Raw genomic sequence first — 22,441 nt, 5'->3', positions numbered from 1 at the left:
AGGTGCCTTCCATTTCTCTCTTATGGAAAAGTCTGAGAAGCATTGGTCTTAGCTCCTCCTTAGAGATTTGCTGAAATTTGACAGTGACTGTAGAGCCTTGGGCTTCTTTGTTGAGACTTCATTGCTACTTCGATCTTATTGTTTATTATGTATGGGTATCTTAAGTTGTGCATATCCTTTTACTTTTGCAGGCCCTATGTCAATTAACATATATCAAAAGTATCCCCTAGTAAGCCTCTGGATTTCACTGGATAATATACTCCCTTTTACATCTCTAATTTTATTAATTTGGATCACCACTTCTTTTATTTAGTTTGGCTACAAGTTTGTCAACTTTATTTTTATCAAAGACCAGCTCTTTGGGAGGGGGGAGGGCAATGGCTGGAATGTAAATAATTAATTAAAAACAAACAAACCCAGTCCTTCAACTGACTATATGCAGTGCTCATTTGATCTCTATTTTATTAATTTCTACTTTGATATTTATTATTTCTTGCTGTCTACTCTTCTAGGTTGGACTGTTCTACTGAGACATTGAGGTACACCATGAAACAGAAAAAATAGCAAGAAAAGCTTTACAGGATATACCAATCGGAACTTGGAGAAAGTATATAATGTCCTGTATCAGTAAAGATGTGAAAGGTATACTAATGGGATTTTCCTCAGCTGCAGGATTTCATCTTTAGTTGTTGAATCCTAAATACTCTAAGATAATCAAATGCAATAATGGTTCAAGACTAACCACAATGGTTTAACAACAAAATCAACATAATTCCAACTCCAACCTAGCTGATCTCAATAACATCAAGTCAGGCACTGTAGGCTAACACATAGTAAACTAATTACATAAACATACAGATATAAGTGAATAAAAAAAAACATGTTAACAGCAACTCTATTTATCAATACAATAAAATATATTTTCCAAATGATGTGCTTAAATTTACATTGAAGTTTTTTTCATATATTCATCAGAATTCATCTAGATTGATACAACTTTATAAAACTCAAAGTTTGTAATTCAGTTCTGTCATTTACAAAGAAATCAAGTTAAGAGACCCATAATGATTAACAGCAATTACTGTGCTTAGGTTACACAGATGGATACAAATCCCCTCTGGAAAATCATCATGAACACGAATGACCTCAGATTTCCAGTACCCATGTAAAAGTCTGGTATGGTGGCACATGTCTGCAATCCTAATACTTGAGGAGGAGGAGGAGGAGCTTGGACTTGCAAGCCAGTCAGTGTTGCTAAACTAGTGTACTTCAAGTTCAATGAGAGATCCTGTCTCAAAAAAAAAAAAATGGTGAAAAACAATTGAAGAGGCCTCTGGCACACACACCGAGCACGCACGCACACACGAAAAACTCAATTGTGGCTCAACTGGATAGATTCACATTTAGATCCCTAGCCTGATATTTTTTTTTATTGATTGCAAAGTAAAAAAACAAAAAACAAAAACAAAAAAAAAAAACAAAAAAAACAAAAACTCAATGTTTAGTACCTTCCTACTATACTGTCCAACCTGGTTTCTATCCCCTAATCTCTGGGATTATGCAAAGGTTTAATTCCAAGAAGTATATTTCCTAGAACTTTCAACATTCTGAAATACTTTACAATCAAAGCTATAAAAATAACAATGGAGGAGGAGGACAAACACCATCATAGTCCAACCTCTTGGACAGAGAAGGTAAGATAGGATGGATATTCCAACTAAATGGGTCCCCCAAAATGGCACTGATAATGTCTTAAATGACAGGTCAGGCTATACTCAGACAGAAACAGAAGAATTGCTAAGATATAAACAAAAGCCTATCAGAATTCCTAAGAAACTTGTGAAGCAGATCTCTCTATCAAGAAAAACCATTATTTCCTTTATCTGCCTCACAGCCAACAATCTCCTTATTAGCAGACACCTAATACAAACCAAAGTTCCCAGGATAGCTCCTGGCTCTTCTGGCAACTCACAAACCTCTGCAAACCTCGCTACAGTTTCAGGCTGGTCCAACAACTCCCAAGAGAGATAGCCATAGAAGGTTCTAATTTCACAAACTTTTCTAGAGCGGTAGTCTAGTTTACTGTTTTCACTGTACACTTGTTAATAGGGACAGCCACAGATGGTATTGTTCATTAAATCATCACATTAATTATTTGCACTGATTGTTTTCCTGCAACTATAATTGTGATGGTTATTAAATGTCTGTACATAGATTTCACTCCAATTCCACACTAAAAGAAAAATACTATGTTCAAGAAAAAATACTCAGACTGATATCAGGAATATAATTACTTACAGTGAGGTTTTCAAATATTCCAGAGTAAGTCAGAGTTTTGAGACCTTGATGTGAAAGATTAACAGATACCAAACTCCTATTGTGTCAAATAAAGTGACTCAAATAAAAAGAGAGCAGTCCCCTTGGGTATCTTTCTTTACTGTACAGTATGAGAGGGATAAATCCTATCTGTACCTGACAAATCCTTTGAGGCACGAAAGCCAGCCCCTTCTTCCCACCTAGTCCTCTACTCCAATTCTTCTGAGCCATTTACTTTCCCAACACCATCTCCCCTCTCAGCAGACAGACCTTCCCCTCGTTTCTCCCTCCCCTTTCTTCTACCTCTCAGTACAGCATCCCAGGAAGATTCTCTTCCTCCTTTCAATATACTGATATTAGTACAGATGAAATTACAGGGCTGACCAGAGTCTATTCTTTGTTTGAGACAAGATCTTGCTATGTAGCCTCTGGCTGGCCCTGAAGTGACAGAAATCTGCCTGCTTCTGGCTTCCATGTACTGGATTAAAGCATCACACCCAACTTCTGGTTTTTAAGGTTTATTTATGTATATGAGCATGCTGTTGCTGACACATCAAAAGAGGGCATCTCTCTAGCCCTCTTTGGGCTGTTCTTTTAGGCCCTAAATCTTCTTCAAATCAACCCCCTTAGAGTCACTGCAGCAAGAATAGCAAAAGGAGTTTGGTAAAAAAAAAAAAAAAAAAAAAAAAAAAAAAAAAAAATAGTCATATAAATGTGAAATAAAAATCTCTGGTCTACAAAATATTTTGCCTCTAAATGTAGGGCTTTCAAATAAAAATCTAGCTTTCCCAGAAAAATTTCATTTACTTCTACCACTTTCAAATAACTTAAGTATTATTTATAATTTTAAGTCACATCTCATTACAGAATTCTCAACCATTTGTTTTTCCATAAGACTTATTTTCCTCAAGGCTTCATGAAATTAGCTAACCCAGTATTAACTGGTAACAGAGAAAGGGGCACTAAGAACAGGCTATCCAAGACAAGGGGAGACATTAGAAGGGATTAATATAAAGATCTTCCTTTAAGTTCAAAATGAGATAAACTATACTAGTGCCAGATAAAGATATACTTATCAGGTCTGGGAAATTTGGCAACAGCTCTCAAAGAATGAACTGTATTAGTAAGTGACAACATATTAGTCACTTGAATATAAACTCTCACAGAATCAAAAAATTAAAGTAGGAACAGAAAGTTACTCTGGCTATTGAGGTAAACCCCTCAATAGACAACTTTCTACCAGTGGCATACCCCCCCTTACACACTTACACACACACACACAATAAATAAATAAATAAATAAATAAATAAATAAATAAATAAATAAATAAATTTAAAGGAAGAAATAAGTAACATCAACTTCCAAGGAAAGGACTGGGAGACTAGAATAGATGACTAGAAGAAAATGCTACCACATATACATTTGAAAGATTATGAACTTCCAAAAGGATGAGTGTATTATACCTACCTAATGATACTGAAAAAAAAAGATGCTTCTTTATATTCCATCCTTTTCTTTATACTTCCTTCACAACTCTACATCAGCATATTCTCCTTAGGAAGTAGTTACCTCATTCCAATTTCAAACTTTTGTTAATTCTGCAAGGTAAATTTGTACGCATGGGCACACACACACAGCCTTAAACAGTTACCTTTTAATCCATTTGTGTCATCCTATAAAATTTAGTCTAAGGAGATGAGAACAAAAATGTATACATATACATGTCCACCTGTATTTATGACTGAGAAACCTGTGTGAATGACAGTGCGATGAGAACCTCAGGTATGACCCAGTCAGACAGAGAAGACTGATTTACCAGCATGTGTAAGGACAGGAAACGACCATGTTAATAATCGAGTTGTTAACTGCCGAAAGAGAACAGGAAGTAAAGTTCTGAGTCTGCGTATGCATAAAGCAGGCTGCTGTACCCAGCATTACATAAGAGCCTAAGAAGAAACAAGAAACTTCTGTTTCTGATGGTGAGTGGTGAAACAATATCTAAATTTCTTATTTTCTCCTAAACACTTTTACCTGGCAGATTTCAATTTGTGTTGGCATAAGAACATAATTGTTAAGCATACAGAAATCAGAAACAAAAGACTTATACTGAATCCTAATTCTATCAGCCACAAAGTAAATCTAAAAAAGCCACTGATTTATTTTGAGCCTAAAATTTTCAACTTATGCTCTGTAACAGTACTAATTTCAGAAGATCTGTGTTAAATGTGGAGTTGGACATTAAATATCAGCACAGTACTCAAAGCATTTAATAATTCAAATTTGTTACACAATCATTCAAAAATATTCTTTAGAGCATCTACTTCATGCTGTTACCCATTTTAGAAGCTACACAAATAATCAGAGCTAGTAAGAGGCAATACTAAGAGCACAATATAAATGTAGGCACAAAAGCAATGGGTATTCACAAGCGTTATTATCTTGCTATTGGAATTTTTTAGTAACATCTGAACCAAGCTGGCAAAAGAACTTTACTGTGGAAGCCCAGAGGGTATCTACAGGAAATACACCTTTGCCTACAACCCAAAATCACAATAGATGCTGGGAGTACCTTTATATAAAACACTCCTAACTAATAGTTCATACCAGAACTTGTTAGCCATAAAATGTTTACACTGATTCTAGTCTGTTATTTTACAGATGACAATACAGGAAAGTTCTAAGCACTACATCAACAAATTCATATTTATTTTAGAAAAAAAAAAAGAACAAAAAGAATGAGAAAGTGTACTAGATTATGACTGAACACTGATTCTTAAGAGAAGATGTTTTCTCTCTGGAAATCAAGAACAGCTGTACGGGATACTGCTTTGGCTGTGTGGGATGTAATAGACCATCCTGGACTATGGGCCTGAGGTATAAGATAGAACTGAGGTAGAAGACGGAAGTAGTAACCACCTTCCAGAGCTGTCTTTGACTTAGGGTACAGGAAGTAACACCTGGGCCAGCAAACAGCTAAGGATCTATGGGACCCATTGTTGAAGAAATGAGCTAATAGTGTCATGTGGTTAGAAGCTTTTTTCCCCTAGAAAACAAGACCATGTATAACCCACAGAGAGAGAAAACAGCATTCCAAGGATGTGGTGGGTAAGACTCTTGCCCTCTAGTATACCATATGGAGAACAAAATACACTACTGGTGAATGCCATGCAAAGTGCAGAGAGAGTATATAAAAGGAAAAGCTCTCTGAAAAAAAGATGCCTACGGTAAATATGAAGAAAGTTAAAGAAAGGAAAACCACTTGGGAGAGATGACACTAGAACAGGCAGTTTGGACAATATACATGAACAAACAAACAAACAAAAACCCAGATAAAACCACATTCATTTAAAAAAAAAAAGCTATTAGCAATTTGCATAATAAAACTTACAAAGGTTAAGGATATACCTCTTTGGAGATATAGCTTAGCTATATCTCAGCTAAGCTACTGCTCAGGTGCAGATCAGGGCTCTGAAATGGGCCACCCTAAAATCTTCACCAGCTGCAAATGGCTGGGATAAGTGAAAGGGCCAGTCCAGTTGATCCAAAGCTGCAGGATCTCCATGACAAAGAACAAAAAGGTAATCAGGAGGAGTCCCAATGAGGATCCAATATTGATGGTATTACAGATGCCAGAGATATCAAATCAGATTACTGACTCATTACAATGGGCATTTGCAAGTGGAGATATGTGCATAGAGGGGTATACTGTGGGACACACTGTGACATACTACAGCTTCCACGGTAAGATGTTTTTTATGCCTTGGTTTTGTTGTTGTTGTTGTTGATGTTGTTGTTAGTGGTGGTGGTGGTGGTGGTTTTGTGTGTGTGTGTGTGTGTGTGTTTTATTTGGAGTGGTTAACGGCAAGAGTGAAGGGCAAATATGAGGGAGCAGGAAGATGAGTGGGACTGGAGTACACATACTTACAAAGAATCAATAAAAAGTTTCAAGTAAATAAATAAAATGCACCAACCTTAGAACTAAAGTTACAATGTATTGGGGGCTGGAAAGATGGCTTAGTGGTTAAAAGCACTGACTAATCTCCCAGAGGACCCGGGTTCAATTTCTAACACTCACATTGCGTCTCAGAACTGTCTCTTAACTCCAAGATCTGACATCCTTACATACAGACATACATTCAGACAAAACACCAATGCACATAAAATAAAAATTAATTTTTATATCTACCTATTTATCCTATTCTCCTTTCTATCTTTTTTCTATTCACTTAGTCTCCTTTTTAAAATTTACCAAATATCTATTTTAATGTTTAACAAAAACAATTTAGTAGTTTATTGATCAAATATTTTTCCTGTACTTCTGTTTTCTTTGCTTTACCAAAATTTTCAATCTCCAGCTTGATCTTCAAACTTCTTGCCTTCTAATTTTCCTTTAGGCATTACTTTATCAGAACTACCAGTTCTGATATGGAGAGTACACATTCATTTCTAGATTTCTGTAACTAAATTTCTCTTAACCAAAGGATTACTGAGAAAATATAAAATTTCCAAGTAAACACATTTAGTTGACTTTATTTAGGTTATTGTTAATTTCTAATCGGAGTGTTCTTTGTAGACCTTTGAATGGTAAACTTCCTTGGAAATCCAGTAGTATTCTGAAAGAATGCTATTTATGATTGCAAAATTAGAATTCATTAACTCTTTTTTCTCTAATTTGAATCCTGCTTTTCTTTATCTACAGTTGTGTTATGTGCCTTATATTTTAACACTTTCAGTCCTATGTACGTATTTTACTATCTATATAAAGACTAATAGTGCATCACAGGGAATGGCCTCTCTTAACATAAACGCCTCTTACCGAAGGCTGCACAGGTTCACTGTCACTTGGTCTGGTATTAATCTTATCTTTTCTATCTTTTCTTCTTATCAGATTTGCCTTTTATTTATTATATTATTTTGATAGCATTTTAAGGATTCCTTGGGGGTAGGGGAAGCAAGTAGATTTGCAGACCTCTTTGTGCATTAATAAAATCTAAGAAAATTTTCAAACCTTTCATATTTATTAAGTATTCATGGCTTAAATTTGCTCTGTAATTTTATTTTTTAAAGGTACATATGTACAATTTATAGTGTTAAGTAATTCTTCAAGCCTTTTAATATAAAAAAAAAATAGCACTTCCAATAGTCAACTCTTCATAGTACCTGCTCTACTGAAGCAAATTCATTCTACCCTGGATTGGTTCTCAGTATTTTAGCTTTATTTAACTCACATTTATTTGCAGAGTGAAAATGATATTGAACTTAGTAAAACCAGATGGTAGCTAGGAATGATTAGAAAGCTTGGAAATTCAGTAAATGGCAACACATAGGAGTTATACTAGCCTGTATGTTGTTGCCTTTTCTCATCTGAAATATTCATCTCCCACAACAAAGTGTAAAAGCAAGCAGCTACAGTTCCTCCTACAAGAACATAACAAACTAAGCCATGTATCTTACGGTTTTACTGCTATGAACAGACACCATGACCAAGACAACTCTTATAAGGACAACATTTAACTGAGGCTGTCTTACAAAGTAAGGAAGCAACTACCTCATGGTAACTGAACTCCTTTGGGGAAGACACTTGCCCCTTAAGCTTAAACTATACACATAGTTTAGGCTTACTCTTGGATGAGAGTAAGTTTTCAAAAGCAGAAACCTAGATGTTAAGAAACTTGGCAGTAAGAATATGACATGCTTCCAACTGCTGCTAACAAGTGGTTATTGAAGAAAGCCTGCAGTAGTGGGAGAAACATAACGACCTGCTAGGGTCAGAGAAATGAAGGCCTTGGTATTGCTTGGAGAAGTAAAGATACAGCACAGAAGATTCTTCTTTCATAACAGTGACAGTTATATACAAGCCAACAATTACTAAGCTCTAGCTATGCTTTAGGATACACAGATCACAGGTGATCACACCCATTTATTCTGTAAGACTTGTTTTCCCAGTCCAGGGACTCCAAGCTAAACTAGAGAAAACATCCAGTTGCTTAGGCAGACTTTTTCCTTGGGACACACTATTTGCAATGTACCCCTAATTCTGATATTTCTGCCTGATGTCTACTCCCTCCCCACCAACCCCATTCCTTCTTTCAATTTCCCATCATAAAATAAAGGCAAGCTGAATTTGACTCTATCCCAGCACTCAAGAAGCTTAGCCAGGTGCATCTCTGAGAGTTCAAGGTCAACATGGTCTATATAACAGTTCCAGACTAACTGGGGCTCAAAAAGAGTGAAGTGATAGATGAGATCTAATTAAACCATTTAATTGGCCTTTTTTGTTTAATAAAAAGATAACATGGAAGGCCCAAAAGTGATCACTGAGTGCAGGGGCACAATAAACAATAAAGACAAGAAAGAAGATCACAAAATAGAACAAAGAAAGCAAAATAATAGAAGAGAAGGGGGGGGGGAGTATTTCTTCATAAGAAAGCAATCCATAATCCAGGCCTGGTGGCTTATAGGTTCCAGCTACTTGAAATAGTAGGACCACAAGTTCAAAGCCAGGCTGGGCAACTGAGTAAGACCCTGTTTTTCCAAAGTTAAACAAACAAACAGCAACAATAAAACAGTTTTTAAAAAGGGGTAAGGGTAGATAGATGTCTCTTAGCTGGGGATAGATGAAACTCAGTGGTAGAGCACTTGCCTAGCATGAGTGAGTCCTAGGTTCAATTCACAGTACAGAAAGAAGAAAGAAATCCATCACATCATGCTTTGTCTCTAGTCATTTGTCATTACCAGGACCTAGTTTGTGAACCCGTGTGAAGCTTGCAATTAGAGTATATTTCCTCACTGAGGAATACAAGCAAATTGGCCCCTGGTTTGTAATCTTTTTCCAAATATAAAATTACATAAAATAATCAAAACTATTTTAACTTGTTTATTTTGGTAAAAATAATTACATATAATTACTGTTGAAGGAAATCTACAATAGACCATCTTGATGTTTTATTTAAATCTGTTGCACACTGAATAACAAAATTAAAATGTCAGTTTCTCAATTGGAGAATACTCAAATCAACAGCCATAAGCTAAACAAAAAGACTCAATTAGAGCACATTACAGTTCAATTTGGAAATGAATAAATCAAGCAAAAAATACACAAACACACACACACACACACACACACACACACGAAAAGCCACAGTAGTATATACTTTTGTCTCTATATTCTGAGTAGGCTCGGCTACATCCTCCATGCTCAGTGCTCTCAAATATGTCTATTAGTCCTAGCTTCTAGTTGAAAGGCTTTTCATCTTTGCTTTTGTCACAGGATCTATTTGAATTTCAATACATATTTAAGGATCTTATATTGTAGAAATGTAACAGGATGCCTGTACAAGGTGTCCCAGAACTATAAATACACCATTATGTAACCAGTGAAGTCCACATCTAAGAAATACAGATAGAACAGTTATCCTGAAGCAAGTAATGAAAAATAAGATGAGCTTTAGGTTTGTCCTGTTGGTGAAATCAAGGAACTCTGACAAGGACGTAAAGTAGCCAACAACTACAATCAATCCATCAATCAATCAAGGAATGATGATAAACAAATACATACACAAAATTTAAAAGGGAACAATATGCTTGTAAACGTTTTGAAGAGTAAAAAACACAAACATTCATTTTCCAGGATGCTTACATAAAGATGAATTCTAAGAAGCAGGAAGATTTTAGAATGCATCAACTAAAGAATACTCCTCAATCTAATTTACATATCTCAGGGTTACTATAAAACTGGTAAAACAGAAGAACATACTCTGGGTACATGTCACCTCTCCTAAAATAATCATTTTTAATTCTATTACCCAGAAATCACTTTCCAAACAGGAAACCCAAAGCAAAGACACTTTCAGCATCTGGCCTAGCTGGACTTGTTAGAAGAAAAATATGTCTGGTTCTGTTCATCTTTGGTGACCATTCTTTGATGATGTCTGCCAGATGGATACTGGCCAATTTATGATTAGGAAAACCTTTTTAAGCCAGGCCAAATAGTTTCATATTGTTCTCTAACCATTATCCTCTAGCCTCTAGCAAAGCTTAAATCAAATGTCCCAGCTTTACATATTCGTATGTCCACACTTGGATCAGAGCCTTAAATAGGGAAAGAGGGTGTCAGTGGATTCTAAACTGAATCCTAATAAAGTGTTGAAGACTGAGCCTCAGAATAAGAAATCAGAAATGCCAAGTCCAGCAGTAACTTTATCCCTTAGAAATTCTTTGAGTAATGTAATTTTGCTGCTTGGGGTAGAGTGGGATGGAGGGGAAAGGTTGTTCATGAATTCTTAATAATAGGCAATGAGAGCTTCATCTTCATCTGCCTTTGCGGCTAGAAAATTAAGCACTAACTATATGTTCAAATGCAAAGCCTTCCTCAGCTACAGTATAGATAGCTGTCCTGTGGTTGTTTCCTCCTTATCTTTCCCCAGTCATTCAGGTCTCATTTTATTTCAAGCTAACCCCCCTTTTGAAGAATAGCCAGAGTACAAGACAATCATTCTTGTACAATAAGGAAGTTACAAGAAGATAGTACTCAAAAAAGATTTTATCTTTGTGAAAAATGTGTGTGTGTGTGTGTGTGTGTGTGTATGTGTGTGTGTGTGTGTGTACAGGTACCTTCAGAGGCCAGAAGAAGAATAAGATCCCCTGAAACTAGTTACAGTTGGTAGTAAGCCACCTAATGTGGGTGCTAGGAACCAAACTCTTGGTCCTCTGAAAAATCTAGCAAGCACTCTTAGCTGCTGAGCCATATTTCCAGCCTCAAGAAGATAAAGCTCATCTTCAAACTATGACTCCTAGTGGGATTTAGCTGGTATATTAGCTAAAAACAGTAAGCAAGAAAGTTTGGGTTAAACCTAAATATAAAGAATTTCCAAGGAGAAACAGCATAGACATAATCAACTCCAACCTTCCACATAATCCAAGAAATTTCTTCTGTAGCTTTTCAGTCCTACCTGCAGATTCTAGCTGTATTCTTTGCAGTGATAGGGAGATTATAACAGCTACTACTAAGAAAGTTCTTTTGTATCTTGTGCTGAAATTTGCTTCAGTGTATCAAACAATTCTGTTTCTTCACTTACTTAAATGTGTAATAATTTCCATTTATTGAATACCTACTATGTCAGGCTCATCTGAGGTTTGTGACATACACTGCTCTGTTACTATCTTCACAGTGGCTATGGGAGTCAGCATTTAACCTCTAAAAAATGTTCCCCAATGAAACACACCCATTAAAAGGTAATTACAGATAAGCCAGGTTTTGTTTATCTACTCTTTGAAACAACAATACTACTAATTTTCTGGGACACTGCCTTCAGAATTGGTAAGAAAACAAACTTCAGTTAGAGATATTCAAATAGAAAATGAAACAGTTCAGAGATAATGAGCACCAGTGTTTGATTTATGAAGCAGAGGAGTAGCAGGAAAACAAACAAACAAACAACAAAAACATGTAACAGGATAGGGATCAGGGAACTCCAAGAAAGATTTCTGTAATATCAGCAACCTGAGACCAGTGGTGGAAACCTAAGCTCTAAACAAGGAGCTTCCTGTCTTCTATCTCAGCCAGGAACAAATTCTTAAATAGACTGGACATTTTTATTTAGTTGAGTATAATCAAAAGATCACATTCTGAATGCACATAGCTTTTGTTAGTTAAGTGGGAAATACACAAAGTAAGGCCCCCCAACACAGGAGTGAGGAACATTGAACTGAGCAGGATCCAGATCCAAGCTAGGACATCAGGATTACAACACCTCTTAAGGAGGTTTTTGAGACTACCAGGAGCCAAAGAAAAGAGAGCAGGAGGAAAGGAAAATAGTGGTAAGGCATTTTTCTTCATTCCCCACTGAACAACTAACTGTTCTTGGCTACCCTTGCCTAATTCAACCAGCTCAAGTCAGAATTCATCTCTCTTCAATCTTTCTCTTTCCAGATTCCTTATAGAAGACATTTTCAGGGGCCTAGGCCTCAGTCGGTCTTTTTCCATGGAGTCCTTCTTGATTTTTATACTCTGCTTTTTACTGCTAAGACCTTCTGCCACTTAATTATTTACCATGCCCTTTCTATACACCAACCAACAAAAAGATACTGCTTTCAAATTTACCTCCAAGTAGTAATGAGAAAGAAATGAAATATATAGTATTTACATAAGTAAACAAAATATGTGGAAAGTATTACAGAAAGAAAAAGTAGAAGAATATAACAATTTATAAAACAGGTCAGAATAAGCTTCAATGAGAAAAGGGGACATCAGAGTGACTTCTGAGAGGTGTGGGAGGCCATTCAGGAACCAGAGAAAGAATAATTCTGATTAGGCTGAAATGTCACAGAGCCCCTCTACCAATTCCAAAGTCTCCCTAGACAGCTGTCCTGCTCCATTGCCCCTGTGGTAGTTAAACATTCTTTTCCCATAGTAAAACTGCCAGTCCAATTTTCACAAGTTCTCTTACCCACCCATTGCAAATATGACAAACTTTTACTTCACTTAAAATTCTTAAAACTTGGTAACTGTATATGGGAAGGATCCTCAGGTGGGGCAGTCTCTGGATGGCCTTTCCTTTAGTCTCTGTATCTCCTCCTATGGGTATTTTGATCCTCCTTCTAAGAAAGACTGAAGTATCCACACTTTGATCTTCCTTCTTCTTGAGCTTCAATGTAGTCTGTGAATTGTATCATGGGTATTCCGAGCTTCTGGGCTAATATCCATTTATCAGTGAGTGCATACCATGTGTGTTCTTTTGTGATTTGGTTACCTCTCTCAGGTTATTTTCTAGTTCCATCCACTTGCCTAAGAATTTCATGAATTCATTGTTTTTAATAGATGAGTAGTCCTTCATTGTGTAAATGTACAACATTTTCTGTATCCATTCCTCTGTTGAGGGACATCTGGGTTCTTTCCAGCTTCTGGCTACATAAATAAGGCTGCTATGAACATAGTAGAGCATGTCCTTATGATATGTTGGAACATCTTCTAGGTATATATGCCCAGGAGTAGTAGAGCTGGATCCTCGGGTAGTACTATGTCCAATTTTCTGAGATACCACCAGCCTGATTTCCAGAATGGTTGTACCAGCTTGCAACCCCACCAGCAATGGAGGAGTGCTCCTCTTTCTTCACATCCCTACCAGCATCTGCTATCACCTGAGTTTTTGATCTTAGCCATTCTGACTGGTATGAGGTAGAATCTCAGGGTTGTTTTGATTTGTTTCCCTGATGACTAAGGATGTTGTACACTTCTTTAGGTGCTTCTCAGCCATTTGGTTTTCTGGGAGAAGAGGCCCTTGGTCCTGTGAAGGCTCAATGTCCCAGTGTAGGGGAATGTCAGGACAGGGAAGTGGGAGTAGGTGGGTTGGTGAGCAGGGGGAGCAGGGATGGGATGGGAGTTTTTGTAGGAGAAAGCAGAAAAGGGGATAACATTTGAAATGTAAATAAAGAAAATATCTAATAAAAAAGATTTAAAAAGTTCTTAAAACTTTATCATGGTCCTTTTCAGAAGTGCCATCTTCCCCTATCTAGGACTGCTTCTCTTCAGTCCTCTATACCCTACTGCCAGGCAGGGTAGAGTTAAATCTCTATCGCCTCCACAACTACTGTTGAGATTGCTACATCAGTTGTATCAGTGTTTCTCAGCACTGTAATTTCTAAATGAAAACCTGTCATCTAGGTTTTCTGTATTTCCCATCTTAATGTCATTTCCAAATATTTGCTAAGAAAAATTCTTCTTCAAGCTGTAAAGTGTAAAGACTTTTATTAGGACTGATAAACTTCTAAATACAAGGCTTAGAGCATTTTCAGGGAATGGCTGAGGACTCCATTGGTAAAGTTCTTGCTGTGCAAACATGACAAGGTAAATTAAGACCTCCAAGCACCCACACAGAAAACTGAACATAGCCGGACACATGTGTAATTCCAGCACTTAGTGTAGGGTTGGGAGATGCAGAGACAGGTAGAGTCCTTCCTGAATTTTCACTAGCTAGCCAGTCTAGCAGACATAGCAAATTCTAGGTTCTGTCAAAGAGACCATTTTAAAAAGGTAGAAAGCAACAGAGGAAGACACCTGACATCTACAAGTGAATATAGAAGCATGTACCTGCACACACATATACCCCCCCACATGTATGTACATGCACACATACACACACATATACACACACATACACACACATATGCACATACACTCACACACACAGACACTTGAAACAATTGAAAACAGGAGTATTTTTTAATGTTCAGAGATACAGAAAGTATTTATTTTAATGATGGCTGACAGCTCTATTTGGTTTTTCTTTTCACTAATCCAAAATTTCAGTTGTTTTCACTTCTGTATTTATTTTTTAAAGCAGAAGTTGCTATGGGCTATACAAATTAATATAAATAAAGTGATCAACTATCACTGAGCTCATAAGTGATTCTCAAATTACCTAAAAATACAACTTTAAGGAAAGATTACACATTGAGTCAATTGCAGTTGCAGAACCAAACTGCAATTAAGACAAGCTGAAGCAGCAAGGCATGGTGGTACATGCCTGTAATCCTAGCATACAAGTAACTAAAGCAGAAGGATGGCCTCAAGCCCCAGGGAAGCCTGGGACTTCACAGTGGCCAGTATTGGCTCTATAGCAAGACCAAGTCTCAAAATTATTTTAAAAAGGCAGTGGGGGTGGTTGGGGAGGGGGAGTTTGAAGAGATGACACAGTAGTTAGGGCAGCTTACTAGAACTACTAGACAAACAGGGAAACGGGGCTTGCTGGAGCTTAGTGGCTTCAAGCCTAGTTGAGAAAATATGAGCCCCAGATTCAGGGATTCTGGCTCAAAGGAATGGGAAGAGAGTGATAGAGAAGGTCACCTGATGTACCCTTCCAGCTTCTGTGCACACACATAGGCACTTCTATACACAGGCATACAATTTACATTCACACTGATACAAATAAATATCTTTTAACGTAGAAAAATAAAAAGTAAAAGTTTGATTCATATTTTCATGGAAGGATTTGCTGATTAAGTAACTCTAACAACATACTCACTGAATATAAAAGAAGCACAATATATAGGCACTTCAAATGCAAGCTTCGCCCTTCATTAATAATATGACTTTCTTTGACTGTTAAATGTAAGCCAAAAGCTCCTCATTTGTACATCCTCATAAAGAAACTAGGTACCAGTCTAAGCAAACTCCAGTCAGCTCTGTCTACCCAGACAGAAGGGGTAGTGGTAACATTTGAGTCTCAGTAGCTCGACTACTGTTAATCTGTAGCTGTTTTAACTGAAGTAGAGTCTGACTGTTATAAAAGCCTCTATTACTGAAAGGTCAAACACAAAACCTTAGCATCTTTAGTCAATGTTAACGAGCACTGAAATGGATCTATGTCATCAAAATCCACAGTTATCTTCTGAGCACTCGTTGTCCAGACCTGGAACAAATGGAGTTATTCTGTGGGCTCAGGGATGTAGCTCTAGATAGAAGGTTTGCCCGGCAAGTTCAGGTCCTGGGTTTGATTTGTAGCACTACAAATTTGGAATTAATCAATGTGTGAACAAGAATCTGTTTCTTTTGTGTGCTACTAACTAGCATCCAAGGTTGGCTACTAGGTTAAATGAGACAAGATAAGTAAGTGTCTGGCACACTCTTGTAATATATTCTTCTAATGAATGTTAATGCAGCCTATCTGTATAGTCTGGAAGTTACTGGTATTTAAGCTAGAAATTAATTTTACATGTTTTGCTTTCAGGTTGCCAAATGGGGAAGCAGCTTTATAAAAGACCATATCAGAGCAATAAAATTGGGCTCATAGAATCAGCTTAATTGGTATTTTAAAAATGGATCTAAGGAAAAACAAAAAGTTGATAAGTCAATGAGTTACAAATTCACAATGAAGTAGTCGCTAAAGCAACCTATAGTGTCTGAACTGAAGGCCAACTATGCCGTTAAAAATGGATCTACTTCAGCAAAATAATGTTTCTTATGGAAGGTGTTCAGATGTGTCATGAAAAAGTTCAGAGATGCATTCAGTGCTCGGAATGTGGTTCAGCTGGCCAAGCACTTGCTTAGCATGTTAAAAAACAAAACAAAACAAAAAAACAAACAAAACCAACTCTGAGTTCAATCCTAAATACTGCCCCAAAAATAAGTAAATCAATCAATCAATCTGTGCAGTACAGGCTTGTTATCCCAGCACTCAGGGAAGTAGAAGCAGTATGATCAGAAGTTCAAGGTCATTCTTAGCTAAATTCGACAGGAGCTTGGCTACATAAGACCCTTTCTCAAAAAACGGGTTGGGGGGCCTTCAATGTTGCCCTAAATACTGCAGTTAGATCAGGTCAAGCTTACTATACATTTGAGAATACTCCAAACATTTGCTAGAGCCAGTTTTATGAGGAAAAGCAAAAAGATTCCTGAGAAACATGCAAGCATCTGCCCTTAATTCCAGAAGCAGGAAGTAAGAATGTGTCCCAATCACATGATATTAAACCACAATCCATCTGTTCAGAAAACATTGTATTATGTAAGCCATGACAAGAAAAGAACAGCAAAGGGCTCACAATTTGCTGCAGTCTGAAACAGGTTCACCATACCCCCATTTTTTTACCTAATCCAACTACACCTTATTTAACCAAGACAAATCCAAAACTACTGTCAGCCAGCTTCTCTCAATCAGTAAATACTATATACCAAGTCATTTAATGAACAAAATTTTAAAAAGTAACTTTTCCTTGAAAGATTTATCTCCAATCATCCCCCCCTCCTTCCTGCAAAACTCACTTTTCTTAAATTCTGTTCATCAAGACCAATTTCACTTAAGGAAATCACCACTAATTCAGTTCCTCCTTCATCTTCAAGGCCTTTACTTTTAAAGTACAGTACATGACACAAAGATCTGAAATTAGGAAATTTAAGTTCCTTTGTCAGTTTGGTGCAGTGGAGCCCTGAGAAATTCAAATACTCTCAGAATTCTCTATGGTAAACAGAAATGATAACACACCTATGATTTTCACCACTGAAGAGGCCAGCACTCGTGAGCATCCCATTATGTTATTCTCCTTGACTTCACCCGCTTACATTACCATTCTGTCACATTTCTAGGCACAAATTACAGAGTTTTTAATAACTGGGGGAAAGATAACACAAGTTAATAATCCAAACACACGGTATAGACTAAAGTAAAGAATCATTTGGCTTGCCATGAGGCTATTGGTAACATAAAGACAAGAACTTTAAAAATCATGGGATCGTCCTCTCTGCCTACCTAAGTTCTAGAGACCCTTCAAAATCATTTAGTCAGAATGAGTCCAGGAAGCTCTCTCCAGTGACCTCAGCCTGTATTACCACTTCCTCATCAAACACTAATATACCTCTCCACAAAAGGTGATTATTAAAAACACTTAACAACATGTACTACAAGGGCACTAGCCAATCAGAAAAAGTATCTAAACAATCAAAACATAAGCAGCCTAGTGGGCAATGGTTATATACAAGTTCTATTCATTACTTTTCTCATCTAATTTCTAAAATCTCATGAATTATACAAAGCAAGTATCACAAAATAGCTGTTTTGCCATACACATCATGAAACTTTCTCAAATTATATATATACATATATATGTATATATATAAATATATAAATCTAAATCAATAGAGTATAATCTGTACATAAATAGAACTATTCACACAGAATTCACTTAACACACATTTATATAGAACAGAATATAAGACACGATAGTAGGTTCAGAGGACATAAAGGCATAATTCACTAAATACTCAATACATACTCAAATACAGTTACTTAACAATGCGGGATATTAACAATGGATAACACAAACTTTTAATGCTATACACTTCCAAGAGATGGAGTTCAAAGAGAGCCAAATGAAGGCTATCTAGAATGTCAGGTCTGAGAAGTTCTGTCCTCAAATTCCTGTAAGAGATAAAATGAAGCATGCAGCAGACTGAAGAGTCAGGAACTAGTGGGAAAGCAGCTATCATTAGAACTCAGAGTTTTCAGTCCTGAGAAATCTTTCCAGTGGAACAATCCTAATTCCTAGCCTCACATGGGAAACCTTCAAACCTCACTGGACAATCCAGGTTAGTTTGGCATCTGTTCATACAAAATCCTCCATGACAGTACACTACAAAAAACACATAGACTTGGGGGGTAACTGGCAGCACTAAGCTGGTAGTTGTTCAGCAGGAGAAAAGGGTGTTTGGCATTTTTCCAACAAAGTCCTGAAATTGCAAGCAGCAAACAGCATTCTAATACATGATGCAAATATAAAGGAGTAATACTATATACTTATCCGGGGATAAGGAACCAATTTCCCTACAAAAATCTATATTGGAGAAAACATAAGCTAGCAAAGAAATAAAAATATTAGGCAGTAAAGAGCCACTTCAAGCTTTAAGAGAAATTATATTATAAAGAAAAGACACGCAATCCTTCAGAATGTATAAAAGGCTACACTGAAACATCAACCTAACTCAATGAGACAAGGTGAACTTATCTAGCTCTAGCTCCTTTTGGGGGATTAGGAGTGGGGTTGAGATACAGCCTCTATATTATGATGTCCTAGAACTCACTATGCAGATCAGAATCTTCTGAGTGCTGAGATTAAAGGCGTGAGTCTCAGTGCCTGGCAGGCCACAGCTTCTTAAACTGAGTCCTAATTCCACATGCTGGGTCATACAAAAATCCGGCAACAGTAAAGGACTTCTGAATGTTTAACACCCAAAAAGCAAATGAGTGAAAGTCTGGGGTGTTTCTGGCAATGCATGCTTGTGTTGCAAGATGCAGCTTCACTTACAGCCTTGGTTCTAAACACACATGCTGTCATGCTATGCAGTGCTAACACAGTCCAGAATATTATTTTGTGAGTTTTAATGTTTTTATGAATATACAAAGTTTTCTATTCTTCCAGAAACATAGAGTTAACTACAGAAAAGACTTTCATTCCTCAGGTATATCAAAATGGTATATCCTTGACCGATTGTATTGTGTTAGAATGTCTGACTTTAAAAACTGCTGTTTAAGTTGCTGACTTAATTTCATTTTAAAAAGCATTAGATGAAATTCATTTTGTGATTAAGAGAGAATTTTCAACAATTTCTAAAATGGCCCTAAACATATGTAATTATATGGAGTCACTGGCATTGGATGACTTAATTCTTTAAGTAACAATAAACCCACCCATCTCATTTCTATGAAAATGTGCTTTAATCTTTAGTAAATGGTAAAACTGTATGTACCAATGAATTGTTTTAAAATAATTTTATGATCTATTATCAGTACATTTGATTTATATTTGAGGAAAGTTTATGAAGAGCTAGCCTAGGTTTTGAGTAATAAAAGCATCTCGGCTAGTTTTATATTACAACATTGCCTAAGTAGGCTATAAAGTCCTCCAGGACATGCACCAAGCTTCTCAGCATCCAAGCCAATACTGCTAAATGCATGAACGTGTCCCACTTTGTTTTAGGTAGGAAAGAATTACTTTGTCCAAATAACTATAGAGATATGGTCACTTACAGTTGATGCATAATTGTAACAATTCTCCCACTTTGTCCATCGTTATTTCCTTCCTAAACCAATGTCAAAAACCCATTGTATCTTCTGTTTGTTTTGTTTTTTTGGTTTTGGTTTTTCAAGACAGGGTTTCTTGTGTAGCCCTAGCTGTCCTCGAACTGAGAAATCCACCTGCCTCTGCCTCCCAAGTGCTGGGATTAAAGGCATGCGCCACCACTGCCCGGCCTATTGTATCTTCTAATGTAGACCTGTGTGAAGAGAATGTTCAAGTGAACTAAGAAAGGATGGCTAAGTTATAAGTATCAAATACCAACTGTTCGTTAAGTGAGCTATGCTACTTTGGAGTAGCATGCCCACTGATTTTTAACCCTGAGAGGCCTAAGTATAAATCCTAATTTTTGCACTTACTAAGAACGTAATCTCCTGCACCTCTGTCTAAATGTCAATATACAGGACAGATACTGGTAGCCCCAAGGGTTCTAATACTGTGTCTTTTACATCTGCATTATAACCAACTCCCAATAAACAGTAACTATTAATTTTAATGATAGTTGGCATCCACAGTCGGAAGAGGCTTTTGTTTTGGCTTATTTTGCTTTTGAAAATGTTGTTATCCTACTTCAGCAAGAGAAATGTATTTTCACTGTATTTGGGAAAATATGCCGAGCCACAGTATTTTGCTTTCTCCTGTTTTAATCAACCCTTGACAAAGTTTTACAATCTTCCCTCCAGGGGTGACAACCAGTATCACGACCGGCTTTAACATTTTGGAAAACTACACATTTCCCTTCAAAACCAAGCTATGCGGAGGTCTGATTTTAAAACTACTGCTTAAGGAAACGATAAACCCATAGCAACGATCCCTTCGAGAAAAGGAAGCATTTGATCAGTTCTACAGAATCATTCCCATCCAAACGTTCCCAAATCTGCAGAGTGAGCAAACGTTCAAGTTTCTACTAGCAAGACAATCTGCAGCCTTCTGGTTACTGGACTCTGAACTCTTCCCAGACGCACGAAGCGCGCATCTTCGCGCCTGCTTCTCACACAAAGCCCTGGGTTGAAGAAAAGTCGCCCTAGGCAGGCGTCGACACTCACAGCAGTGCGGCCCACCCCGGGGTCTCTCCCCACGGCGCCCCTTTCGACCCTCCGGGGAGCCCTCTACGCACCGAGCCCCGGAGCATCTCCACGCCGGTGCCCGCCCACGCCCCAACAGCCTCAGGCCGGGGCGCACTTAGGCAGTGGAATCAGGAGGCCACGGTCCCGGCCGGCCTCGCACCCCTAAAGGGCAGCCCCGGACCTCCGCAGGCTCGCCAGCCGCTGTCCCCGGGAGCCCAAGAGGGCCGGCTCTGCCCGGTGCTTGGCCACCGCGCTCGACACCGCCCCCGCCCCGCCTCTCCTCCCCGCCCCGGCTCGCGTGGCGCCTGCCGGGTCAGGAAAGCCCGGCTGGCCGGGCGCCGCCACCTGCGCCCCCGGCCCCGCGCCATGTTTGAGAAAGAGCTGAAGCGAGCCAGAGGCCGGGCCCGGCTCGCGCGCCCTGCAGCCACCCGCCCGCCACTCACCCTTCGTCCCCGGGAGCAGCGTCGCCGCCGCCACCAACACGATGAGAAGCTGCCGGCGACGTGGAGCAGCGGCCGCCGCCTCCATGGTCCCGCCGCCACTGTTTGTGGCCCGGCCCGGCCCCGGCCGCAGCTTCTCCTCAACAAGCCTCGCCTCTCCTCGCCCCACCTCCCCGCCGCCGCCGCGGCCTCGCTCCGCGGCCCTTTGTAACTGCTCGAGGGGCGCACGCCCATTGGCTGCCCGGCTCCCGCCGACCCCGCCTCCCCCGCCGCCCGCGAACGCCCTAGAGGGACCCAGCCGAGAGCTCCTCCCGCGGGGCCCCTGGGCTGCCAATGAGCGGCCGGGGGCTTCTGCCTCTAACCACGCCCCCGCACTACTGGGCCTCTGGCCACGCCCCCTCACCGCTGGGCGCCTGTACTCCAGCCACAGCCGGGGAGCTCGCGCTGCACCGGCGGGTGGGGGCAGGGTCCAGTCTGCGCGCCCGAGGGAGCCCGCAGACCCGACTAAGCGCAGGGTGTGCCCGTGAGAGTTGCTTATGGAAAGACTGTGACCGTCGCACGCTCTTTTCTTCTACTCCAACCCCACCCTGACTTCCCCTGCACAGTCCTGCACCTGCAAAGCCCAACTCTAGCCACTCGGACCCTCAACACTGTCCGCGGATCAACTTCCCCTCCCTAGACCCGCGACTTCCAGACTCCCAGCAAAGACTACCCTATTTCTCCCTACACTCCACATCCGCCACAGACCTTGTCGTCCCCTCCCCAAATTCCAGTCCAAAAGTCGGAGCCCAGATTCGGAATCCCGAGGCAGAGCTCAGACACACCCCCGAGTGGCCTCTGTCTCTCTGCACCGTAAACAGAGCCAGACTAAGGGTCCCCGCCGCCTTCTTTCCCTTCCACCTTTCCTGACCCCGCGTGGAAGCGCAGAAGCCACGGGTTTCAAAGGAGGGGGTGTTGCCCTACCGAGCATCGCGCCCCGGGGCGAAGCGGGAGCAGTCTTAGGTACTTGGAGCTGTCTCCGACATGCCTGTGTAATAATTTCGAGGTGTCACTAAA

General features: G+C 39.2%; 1 protein-coding gene across 3 annotated transcripts in view; it reads right to left on the bottom strand.

Moving 5' to 3' along the window:
* Positions 1–21,571, bottom strand: part of Tgfbr1 (transforming growth factor beta receptor 1) — a 56,691-nt gene extending 35,120 nt beyond the window's left edge. Inside the window, exon 1 of one of the 3 annotated variants that reach the window (XM_052176463.1) lies at positions 21,389–21,571. In XM_052176463.1, the coding sequence (XP_052032423.1) occupies positions 21,389–21,473 (85 nt within the window). In that variant the 5' untranslated portion in view covers positions 21,474–21,571. Of the gene's footprint in view, positions 1–20,995; positions 21,112–21,388 lie in introns of those variants that run through there. The other 2 variants (XM_052176464.1, XM_052176466.1) reach the window with 2 other exon arrangements.
* Positions 21,572–22,441: the final 870 nt, after the last annotated feature.

Source organism: Apodemus sylvaticus, chromosome 3 (assembly GCF_947179515.1).
Source record: "Apodemus sylvaticus chromosome 3, mApoSyl1.1, whole genome shotgun sequence".
NCBI lineage: Eukaryota > Metazoa > Chordata > Mammalia > Rodentia > Muridae > Apodemus > Apodemus sylvaticus.
The sequence above is the reverse complement of the archived record's forward strand: the minus strand, read 5'-3'. Positions and strand labels throughout refer to the sequence as shown.